The 12,326-nt window shown below is 38.7% G+C and overlaps 1 protein-coding gene across 1 annotated transcript in view; it reads right to left on the reverse strand.

The window, feature by feature from the left end:
- Window positions 1-518: 518 nt before the first annotated feature.
- Window positions 519-12,326, reverse strand: part of LOC116096255 (cytochrome P450 2J6) — a 28,352-nt gene continuing 16,544 nt past the window's right edge. The window contains exons 7-9 of the mRNA XM_031377885.1: window positions 9,055-9,242; window positions 6,980-7,118; window positions 519-1,480 (exon numbers count right to left, since the gene is read on the reverse strand). Coding sequence (XP_031233745.1) covers window positions 1,302-1,480; window positions 6,980-7,118; window positions 9,055-9,242 — 506 coding nt within the window. The 3' untranslated portion in view covers window positions 519-1,301. The remainder of the gene's footprint in view (window positions 1,481-6,979; window positions 7,119-9,054; window positions 9,243-12,326) is intronic.

Consider the following 12,326-nt stretch of genomic DNA (forward strand, 5'->3'; position numbering starts at 1 on the left):
TTTATTATTTATTCTTTTATACATTATATTCTGGTTACAGTTTCTCCTCCCTCTTTTTTTTATTAGATATTTTCTTTATTTACATGTCATATGATTTCTCCTTTCCCAGTTCCCCCTCCAAAAAAAAACCAAACCCCCCAAAAACAAAAAACAATAAGAACAAACCCCTGTTGCCTCCCCCCTCCTCCTGCTTGCCACCCCATCCTCTCCCACCTATTGGCCCTGGCATTCCCCTACACTGGAGCACCGAACCTTCACAGGGCCAAGGGCCTCTCCTCCCATTGATGATCGACTTTGTAATCCTCTACTATACACATGCTGCCAGAACAATCAGTCCCACCATGTATACTCCTTGGTTGGTGGTTGAGTTCCTGGGAGCTCTGAGGGTACTAGTTAGTTCATAATGTTGTTCATCCTAAGGGGCTGCAAACTCTTCAGCTCCTTTGGTCCTTCCTCTAGCTCCTTCATATCAGTTCCAAAGCAATAAACTGTTGGACAAACTGACATACAACAGCATCCACAATGACAGATTTTATTCTGGTTTGCCAGAGGTTGCAAGGGTGGAGGATATGAGGTGAATGTGAGGTGTAGGGGGGAGATAAGTTGGATTGGGGGTACATGAAATGAAATTCTCAATAAAACAATACGAACTTAAAATTAAAAAAGGCAACTGATTTTATACCACTTATTTTGCCTGCCTGTGAGTAAGGAAACGTCCCTGCTTTACTGGTTTCCAGGTCTATTTAGATATAGATCCACAGAAGTTAGTGATAGATCTGTCATCTGGGAGAGTCTCAATAGCCTATTTCTGTGGATGCAATCAGAAGCTCAGTTCTGATTCTTATTCTTCCTTTGCACCACTTTAGGCTAACATTCCAATGGGTTAGGAACAAATACACATGCATGAAAGGAGGAAGGAGGCAAACTGATGATACACCAATCAAGATATGTTTCATGATGCACTTAGAAAGTTTACTTTTTAAATAACAATTAATTAATTTGATGTTTAATTAATTTTAAATTCAATTTAATGTACATTGTTTATAGGAAGAATCACCATTCTCCTCAAAACTTTTAGATGAAAAAAGCATGGCACTGAGCTCACAGATGATGTGTCTACCACCGAATCAGGGGGCCAGCCTTCTAGGAGTTTGCTTCAATTTTTCTAAGCCAAATTTCTTCAGTATTTCTTGAATCACCTTCCTTTTCTGATGTCTTTCTCCTCTCATGTGAGAAAAGTACAGAAGCTTCGGGGCATACATCATATCTTCCTGTTCTTTTATCTCTTTTCTTCTCCAGCATCACTGTCTAGGGACAGCACAGATGCGGTGGCTGACTGGAGAAAGCGTGAGGCCATTTCTGAACTTCAGGCTCAGCTTCTCATTGATTGGGGGACTGAAGGTAAATTTTTGCATAAGAGCAGTGAAGAAAATGAACAGCTCAGACCTGGCCAGTTGTTCTCCCAGGCAAGCTCTCTTTCCTGTGGGGAAAAAACAGATGAGTCACTCTCTCAGCTGACTTTGGTACATCAAGAGCCTGGTGTTCCCACCATCATACCTCAAATCCTGAGCTGATTCTATGCATTTTGATGGTGATTAAGTCTCACATTTTCAAGATTTGGTCATTCTGATTTTGAGTCTGATTCAAAGCGGTATTTCCTGACCCTTGGCATAGGAACATATCCGAGACATATGTTTTCACTTTGCCACCCTGGAAAATGTCATTTTCACAGGTGTCCTGGTTCTTTTACTTGAATAATGTTATGTATAAGGTAAGACCTGGGCAGTAGGCATTCTTTCAACTCTAGGAGCTGTTGATCTAGATCATATACACATGAACAAGGTGTATTTATTTCACTGGGTTTTTAGACCTAAGCATTTGTGTCCATGTACATTTTTGCACAGATCTACTCGCCAGGCTCCATATTGAATATCTGGGTTTAGATGCATGATCTCTGGTGATCAGGGACAAACCTAGCACTCCACTATTCTTTTCCTCACTGAACATCCTCACCATGCATCCCAGAAGCGTTGCAGCATTCCTCAATCTCTAACACATCATTAAGGCCCTGTTTGTGTGAATTTCTTTGTGCACATGTGTGCTCATTGTGTGTACACATGTGTGTACATGTGTGTAGAAGTCAGATATGGGTCTTGATCTCTTAAGGTCACCCACTTTATTTCTATATGTATGTATTTATTTTTGAGATTGGGTCTTTGCAAAGCAGCCTAGGCTGTGTGGCCAATGGTTCTTCTCTTTCTGGCTGTCTAACAAGAGGACTACAAACATATGCTGGCATGTTCAGCTTTTAGTGGGGAGTCTGGGGAACAAATCAGAGCATTATGCTCACAGGACTAGTAAGTGACTAGGTGAACTACCATGCCAGCTAACTTAAGCTACTTGTTATTAGCTTCCCTATTTTCTAAACAATACATTTAGAGTGGAAAAGAAGTAATAATATAAAATCCAAAGCAAAGCCTATGGCTTAAGATTGGCTTTTCTACCTAAGAAGAAGTTTACTGAGATGTATAGACTGGTTCTGAGAAAGAGCTTTTATGAGCATCCATTGTTTTCCAGTTATTTCATCTTTCCACTGACTGGGTAAATTATGCTAATAATAATAATACATACAGTTCACCAACTCTGTCCTTTCACAATACAAACCAATGTGGAGGCTGGTGTTAGAGTTCATACTAGAGAAGCATAATTTCTTTTGCTTTGTTTCATCTTTTCCTTTCCCTTCCTGTTCTTTTTTCTTTTCTTGTCCTCCATTATCACTTGCTCACATTCTCTCTCTCCCTCTTTCTCTTTCTCTCCTACAAGTAGGTATTGAGACTAGCATTTTACATACTTGTATACTTTAACTGAAATATCCCTGTCTCTCTTTTAACCTTTTATTTTGAAACAGGATTTCTCTAATTTTCCTAGGATGCATTTAATGACTATATGTTGCAGGATTAACAAAGGTGGAGATGACTTACTTGACAGGACGTATGACATGTGCCTCCCAGGTGGTCTACTTTTAGTGAGCTTATGAGGCCTAACATCTCTTGATTTACTGTGAATGAAGGGATTCAAAGACTGAGGAAGATTGTAAAAGTGGAATAGTTAACAAGGGAAACCGTACTACCTTATGATGGAGGAGTTCACAAGATCTCACAGGATTAGTAAAGGGTACATTACTTCAAGGGTATACTGTCAGTCTCTCTCTCTCTCTCTCTCTCTCTCTCTCTCTCTCTCTCTCTCTCTCTCTCTCTCTCTCTGTGTGTGTGTATTACCCTGAGGAGTATGAATGGTATCCCAATGTTCATCTAGGCCATATAATTTGAATGTATGTTGTTTAATTTTTGTTTCTTCATTTATCAGCAAGTGCCCTGAACTACAGGTTTGATTGCCAATTGATACACCACTAAGAAGGGGCAGAAAATTACACATATGTGCCTAAGGTAGTCCATGTGAGCCATGCTCTTGTTGGGATTTTTTTTTTTTTAATTTGGTTGCTTCCTTTTCTTGCTTCCAGGTCCCCATGAGGTAGTCATGTTCTTCAGCCATACACTTCTAACAAATGTTGTCTCATCTCAGGCACAGGTCACATGGCCACAGACTGAGAACTCTAAAACCATGAGCTAACAAAGCTTCCTCCACTGAAGTTGTTCCTCTCAAATATTGTTTCAGTGAGGTGAAAGTTGACAAACAACTTGAGCTAAAGGCTACTTGACCCCTTTGCTTTCAAAAAACAAGAACAGCAACAACAGCAACAAAAACAACCAGAAAAATGACTTGAGTGAAGAGGACTAACCTAGGCCCAAATCATCTTTATGAACCCTGTTCATATGCTCTATGACATCACTTGTTAATAGAGAACCTGTCAAGCTTGCCTATGATGAAACTGTTGAGTTTGTTGACTCACTCAGAAGAAGGCATAAATGAGAACACTTTCATGTAAACATAGCTTTTCATCTTCAGTGATGAGACACAGAAAATCTTTTTACTTCTAGTTAACTTTTCCTAGAGAGGAGCAACTTTGAAATATACCCTGTTTTCCCCTGGTGGCTTCTTTTAAATCTAGAAATGGCAAGAACAGGAAGCAGGATGGGGAAAAAAAATCAAAGAATGATTAAAAAATTCACTTTGCTTTGTTAATCAAGCAGGTCTTTTGGGTTTGTCCATGATGCTCAGTTTACCTGGTTTCCATGGTGCATCTCTAAGCAAATCCATTTTATTTTTCTCCATCAGAAATTGAGATGATGACAATAAAACAGGGACAATTGTCCTCTAGCCTTGCTTCCATATTGTGTGCAGAGTGACCTCTATGCTATTCCAAACAAAGGCTTAAGTAATGTCCCTCCTCTGCAATTATGGCTGGCTTTGTGACTCATCACCAAAATACAAAAGACCTTTTAAAACTGGGCCTCACCAGGCCTGTATGTTTCTGTCCTCCCAATTGGGACATAATCACCACCATGCGAATGGAAAACTGGCTCACTAGAGGGTGAGAGATGATATGAGAATTCTGCCCTTCCAGAGATCATCATAGTCCAGCAGTCAGCCAGAAAGTAAATGAAGAAGAGCCAAGCCACCAAACTATCAGGAAACCTGTGAGCAACAACAGGTTCTTACTAAGTGATGTAATTTGAGATGCTTGTTGTACATCAAGATTCTAGATGATATAAAGGATAAGAAATCAGTGAATCTTAAACTACAGGGGTTCAGAACTATGGAGACTACTTACAATTTGCTTGTAATTCATGTACACTGGCAGCAATGGCCCTAGAGGAACATCTTCTTGTGGAAGCCATGGATAGGGATCTGCTCACATTTCTCTCACTTATCTCAGGAAATATCACACAAAATATTTATTTGAAATGTAAAAGGGGATATAACTCCACACTTTTCATATTTCATTGATCTGACTCCTAAACTAACAGAGACAGGATAAAACCAAACAAAATTGACAAAAAAAAGAATGAAAGAAAATCACTGAAAGGATTCTTAATGATATTCTGCTATACTCATAGATCAGTGTCTCATCCAGGTGTCATAGAGAGGCTTCCTCTGGCATCATATGGGATTGGGTGCAGAGACACACAGCCCAACACTATGCAGAGAGACATAGTCCCTCCTCTCACAAATCCTGGAATCCCATGGAAGAGGGAGAGGAAAGAGTATAGACGTCAGAAGGGATGAATTCTACAAGGAAAAGGTGTCCTACTGATTCAACTAGGTAGGAACTCACATAAGCTCGCAGAGACTAAAATGGCAAGCACCAGGCCTTTATGAGGCTATACCAGGTTCTCTGGATATGTATTATAGGTGTTACCTTGTTGTTTTTGTGGGACCAGTAACAGTGGGAATGTCCTTATCTCTAATACTTTGGCCTGCACTCAGGACACTTATTAGATTGCCTTGTTATATTATAACTTGCTTTCTCCTTTTGGGCTGCCTTTTCTTGGTGTCCTACTATGAATAGGAAAAGGATGTGGAGTGTTGGGTGAGAGGGGAGTTGGGGAGATACTGGAAGGAGTAGAGTGAGGGGAATTTGTGGTCAGATGTATTATCTAAAATCTAATTCCAATAAAAAGAAAATAATGAAATAGTAGAGTAAATGAAATATATAGCTAAGATTTTGTCCTATCATTCAAAACTTCTGGACAGAGTCACTGTGTCCTATCAGGTTTTCTATTAAAGGGAGTTGTGAATAGTGAACAAAGGGATAGACAAGCCCAGGTGAAAAGACAAAGAGATCAGAACCAGTCCAGCCAGACACACCTAGGGCAACACAACACTGAGAAACACTGGCTCTGGATCCAAATTGGTAAGAGGGCAAATTCAAACCTCTCCTTTGCAGAACCTAGGGGTCATGAAAAGTGGCACTGCCCCAAATGATCAAGCAAACTTGTTGACGTTTTGAAGCATTGCAGTGTGGCTTCTGTGCAGCACTTAGTCACCTTCTGGAGGCAGTGTTAGGAAAGACAAGCTTCAGTGTGAGAACATCTGGTAGACATTGAGTCCCAGGTGCATCACATTTGGCTAGGTCTGTGTCTTCATCTCTGCAGGGCTCACTCATTCCATCTTGAAAGGCTGTGGTAAGTCACATGATACAAGGGGCTTCTCTGCTCATTATTCTACAGCTTTCATGCTCTTAGGTGTATGTCTAACATGTAATATATACTCGGTACCCATTTATGGAACTAAGGAACTTTAAAATTATTTGAAAATATATGTTCAAAGCATAGAAGACAATAACTGTAATACAATAGAACATTTTGTTACTGCTTCAACAATTGTATGACTGTAAGATTTTGTTCATAACTGGCTGGTTAGAAAGAGATATGCCACACACACACACACAGAGATAGATAGAGAGAGAGAGAGAGAGAGAGAGAGAGAGAGAGAGAGAGAGAGAGAGAGAGAGAGCACTATATCTCCTTTCCTGACTACCAGGTTGCACAACACAAAAATATCTAGCTAGAATTTTTAAAGCATGCTTAAAATGATAAAAGACAAAAGACTTGCCTGTTCAAGGAATTCTTGGATAGGTCAGAATCCAATCCAGTTAAGCAAATGATTTTTACAATTATTGCTTCATGTTTCCATTGTGGTGACTAGGTAACTACTCCCTCATTTCTCCTCATCATCTCATTACAAATCTTCTCCATTTCCCTGTGTAGATGCATCCCTTAAAAATAACTTGGGACACCGAAAAATCTTATGAAGGTGGCACATATCCATCTTACTGAAGAAGAGCTAGAGTGTGAGTTTCTATCCTTAGTGTTTTGGAAAACAGAATGAGGAATGCTGGAATACCCAGTAGAGGCAAGGGAGAATGAGGATTAGGCTGGGTCTGAAGAAGTGGCAAGTCCAGGGACTGCAGGGTTGCAACCAAAGTCAAAATAAAGTCAAATTGGGCCATCTGAAGACAAGATGAAGGAGGGGCTGCGGTGGAGCACTGAACTCACTCCTGTTCATCACAACTCACCCATTGAGAATGGTAGAAAAGATTCTCTCTTCTTAAACTGTCCATTCTCCAAGAAGTGCTCTGGATTGAACTCATCTGGAGTGGCCCACTCTTTTGGGTCCCTGTGCAGTGCAGTTAGGTTGGTTAGAACCATAGTACCCTAGAAATGACAGCAAAGATTCAAGTCTTGATATAAGGAGCAGACCTGTAAGAACGTAGGTGGTTCTCTAGTGTTCAAGCATTTATACTGAATTCACTATTTTTAATTCAATCTAAATTGGAATTGAGATATACATTCAACATTTAGATCCCTGCCCCTGTCACAGTACTTTTCTCTTTGTCTAGAAATCTTTACAATGACTATAAGTGCCTGGATTTACCAGCCCATTAGATTGCTCTTTAATGCTGAACAAATGTCTAGAGGAAGGTACACACATTATAGCATCCAAAAGAGTATTATGTGGCAGACAGGAATAAAAACCAACTCAGCTACTTCCTATAGTGAGGACAATGGCAAGTCCATGAAGGGAAATGGTGTGTCTTTAACCTCTGTGTCTCCATTCTTAGTCTTCAATATGGAGGCTTCTGAACCCAGTTCTCTGCATGGTTAGGAAAATATTTACATATCCAGTGAAACAAGACCAGTTCACCAGGCTTCCTAGCATTGTGCCAGGACTTTCCAGAGTATGCGTTTCCCTCACACTAACTCACGCTTCCTTCAGTGACTTGATCAATTCTTTCATAACATTATTGGTTCCAAGAGCCAACATGGTGCAGGCTGCCCTTGCTTTCTTAGACCCAAGAACATGACTTAGTCACACCCCAGTGTCCACTTCTCATTATTTTCTTTACCAACTCTGTAGTATGTCTCTATCAACTTATGCTAGTATCTGTGAAGACAATCACAGGAAAATCAACTAATGGTAGTAGACCTTCCCTGACTGTGGATGGCACCATCCCACAAGCTGATAGCCTGGATGAAATAAAAAGAGTAGAAGTGAGGGCTAAAAATCCAACCTCCTTTTGACTTTTTTCTCTGCTTCCTGGCTATCATTATGTGATTTGATTGGCCATTTCACCAACCCCCTTCCATGCTGAACTGAAACCTTGGGAATTTTGTCACAGCCAAGAAATGTTCAATTTGATCGCCCATGTTGAAATAAGAAGAACAGAAGGAATTTTAACTTTGGGGGCATGGAAGGTATAAGTTTCAGGAAACCCTATGCAGAGTATTAAGAGATCTGGGAGATGTGGTATGGATTCAGTCCATAAAACTGAGTAATTTAACAGGGACACATGGCGAAACATCAAAGGAGAATTATTCATGTCAAAATAATGTAAATCCCATGGAGGAAGTATGGGATGACCAGTATAAACAGAACAGGGTTGGTTCTGGATTCCCACTCTTATTATTTTATAGTAGACAGATTTTTTTGGTTTTGCAAACCAAATTTCTTTAAGCCTGAACTTTCCAATCTCAAAACTAGATGGATGGTTATTCTGAGAAGTCGATATGCCATTTTGAAGGAGAGAAAATTCTGCAGCAAACAAATATTACATAGTATCTAATGCATTTTGGGATGGTTTCTCTTATGAGGTATAAATCACTTGTGTGTAAATAACATTAGAACTAAGCCTGTGGGTCACTGTTTTAGAAATAACAGTCTCACCATAATGGTAGTACTAGTGACTCAAATTTTATTCACATTTCAAATTATGTATTTCAAGGATTGTGTAGAAGTAGAAGTATTTTCTAACATGGAAGCTTTTTAGTCTTGAGAGCTCCTCTCTGGAGTAAAGACAGGTAGCAGAGAACTGCTGACTGCTGTGAGCCATCGGCATAAGAAGATGCTGAAAGGCCTTTAGCAAATAAAGCCAGGCTTTGCCTAAACATATTTGACCAAGGAGTCTTTTTTCCCTACTATATGTGCAAATATCTGTAGAGACGCATAGAGGATAATGAGTACTATAGCAAACATAATTTACCTCTGCTGATTTAAGTGATCTTGAAGCAGGAATATATGTCACAGTTACTTTAGGTTCATAGGAGTACATAAAAAATGGACTGAGATATCAAAAACTGGGAATACAGTTACCTTTGGCAGGTGGAATCCATTAAAGCTGGTATCCATTGCTACTTCCCTGGGAACATTCAAGGGGATGATGTTGCCCATCCTCTGCACTTCATGGATGACAGCATTGGTGTAGGGCATGCTTTCTCGATCAGCCAGGCTTGCTGCCCTCTTCTGGCCAATAACTCTGTCAATCTCTGCCTGTACTTTTTCTAAAAGTTAAACAGGAGGGTCTATTAATTTTTTAATTTCATGATTTCTTCTAATAAACAAGTTGTCTCTAAGACCTTATCAGCTTTTATCTAACTTTAGTGTCCTGGCTATAAAGAAATGTTTTCTTAACCCTTCAAATGATTGACTTAAAAAAAAAAGACTCTATAACTCTACTTGAGCCTACAACATAATCATAACTTTTCGTATATCTTGAAATGAGTAGGCATGATCAGCATTGCTAATCTCAGAGCAGAACCTAGTGTGGTATACTTTCATTATACTAAGCAGATTTGTAAACAATTCACATTCATGTTTCACAGTCCTAGAGCCTGGGAATTCTAAAGTAGGGCACCAAGAAATTTCTTATCTGATAGCAACAATTTTCTGCCTCATAGATGGAAAAGCATTGTTTTCTCTTCATATCATAGAAAATATAAATATCTCTTGTAAGAATTTAAAGCATAATACTCTTCAAAATTTTGAATTTGTGTCAATGGAGGGTTTTATTGCATGACAGTGGAGGTCAAAGGACATCTTGTTGTAGTTCTTTCTCTTCTACCATGAGGTTTTTGGGAAGTGTACTTATGGCAGATGACTAATAAGCAAGATTCTTTACTTCTTGACCTGTCTCCCTTGTTTCACTGGTATTTCTTTTAAAGTCATTAATTCCTTTCATAGGACTAATCACCTTCTAACATCATACTATTGGTAATTAGGTTGCAACAAGTGAATTAATGGAGAATGCATAAACATTCACACTTCAGGACATCAGTAGACTCCAATTTCTTAAGATATTGTTGGACAACACTGCTAAAGAAATTCTTTATAGTTCAGATCCCACATCTGACTAATGAGAATAATTATGTCTTATCCAAAGTACAGTTTGAAATTTCTATGAATAAACAGAATGGTAATGATTGTTAACTGTCTTCCAAAATGACAATGCAGCGTGAACAGTTATCCAGCAAAAAACTCTAGCTTCTGGAATCCTTGGTCACTCAATGGCCATGTGACTCAGTTCTGGTAAGTAAACCACAAATAAACAGCTGGTCCCAGTGGCACATCCTTTTAATTCCAATATTAAGGAGGCAGAAATTAGGCAGGTCTCTGAGTTCTAGGACAGCTTGGTTAACAGAGTGAGTTCCACGACAGTCTGGGCTACACAGTGAAAGCCTGCCTTAAAAAGCTAAAAAAAAAAAAAAAAAAGTAAATAAACATGATTTGTCATCTTTGGAATATGGTCTGCTACAGCAGGGTGTCTGCTTTTCTCTTTCCCCTTCTAGGGAAAGGAGTGCTCAGGGATGCCCACTTTCAGAGAGCTGAGCTTCACTGTAGCTTCAATTTCAGCAACAATTTAAAAGGAATATGTAACAAAAAGCATATCACAAAATCTGGCTTAGAGATTTCTCCTGACAGAGAAATAAATGTATATCGATTACACTACTATCTATATAAAAATAAACTGGTAGGAAAATAAATTTGGCATAAAACTTGTCACAATAACAATTTTTCATTTATGTTCTATATAAGTAGCCAAGTAACCTCAAACTGTGACATCCCTGCCTCAAGCTCTTCAAGTATTTTGACTAATGTTGGGTACCACCAATCACAATTCTTGTCAGAATTTTTAACTGCACAGTTCAATAATATTAAATGTGTTCCTATTGTATTAGCAGTGGCTATTACTTTTCCATCTTGGAAAATCGAAACTCTGATATTATAAAATTGCTGGTTCTCCCCGCTTCCATTCAGTCATTTTGGATAGATACGTAACTATTCAACATAACTAATTTGAGTTGATTAGGGCAGTTAATGTGATTTATTGATTGGTTATTTAACTTTAGGGCAATTTTCTGATAACTCATATATTACTAGGTGGCCATCAGAACTTTTTTCTCTCTAGATGAAGAGCTGCTGTAACTCATGCATCAATTTTTGGTTAGTTAATAATTTCAATTGTCCTATCTCTTGACTATTATGTATATTTCAAAATGAACACGTGTAACTTTTCATGTAAATCTACTGATATTTTGAAGCTGCTATTCTAGAAGCCAAGTTTGTATGCTAACTCATTAGCTAGCTTTAAAACCTAAAAAGATTATTGTTCGGGTAAATATGTATTTTACTTGAAACTCAAGATGCATACACATAAGCACAGGTACATATATTCATTTTGCATTCATAAACAAAAATATTTGGGCATGGAAGATAGCTCCAGTAAAGGGATTGTCCTGTAAGCATGAGGACCTAAGTCTGATTCTTATCATTCACAGATAAAAGCTGGATATGGTAGAATGCACTTCTAATCCCAGGGCACTAAGGAGGTGGCAACAGGCAGATCCCATATCCAGGCTCACTGGATAGACACTGACTGTAGTTCCCTTGACAATTTCCAGGTGAATGAGTAATCCTGTTCCAAAAAGTAAATGGTTTCCGAGGAGTGATCCTTGTAGCTGTGTTACAGCTTCCACATGTTTACATACACACAGGGATTGTTCTATAAACAAAATTTTCTTTACCACATGGGAAGTACTCTGAATTTTTCTATGCAATTTTTGTCTTAAGGCAAAAAAAAAAAAAAAAAAAAAAAAAAAAAAAAAAAAAAAAAACCAAAAAATTCAAAGAACAAAAACAATAACAAGATGAAATAGAACAAGAAGAGGAACAACAAAGCACATGTTCTATAATAGGAAAAATGTTCCTATCTTCAAATCATTAAAATTTTCTAGAATCTAATGGAATAAGAATGATAGGATGGACCACTTGCCCTGACAGATGCCAGTCAGTGGAGAAAGAACTTATGTGTTAAGCAGAACCATGGAGTATATTCTGTGATCTCTGGAGGAAAAGAGTGACAGTTATTCCCAAGTCATCAAATTCATGAAGGAATTTGAAATGACTTGGAAAAGTAATACCTGAGACCATTCCTCTAGAATGGCGAAACATTGTGACAGAATACTGTTGGCAGAGGGAAGATGTAATATCATGGCTTAGAGTCACAAATAAGGACCAGGCTAAGAGAGGACATGGAGTATAGGAAAGGCACCATAGAGAGTGGGTGGATCTGAAGCAGGAAAGGCAGA

Source organism: Mastomys coucha, unplaced genomic scaffold (assembly GCF_008632895.1).
Source record: "Mastomys coucha isolate ucsf_1 unplaced genomic scaffold, UCSF_Mcou_1 pScaffold18, whole genome shotgun sequence".
Lineage (NCBI taxonomy): Eukaryota > Metazoa > Chordata > Mammalia > Rodentia > Muridae > Mastomys > Mastomys coucha.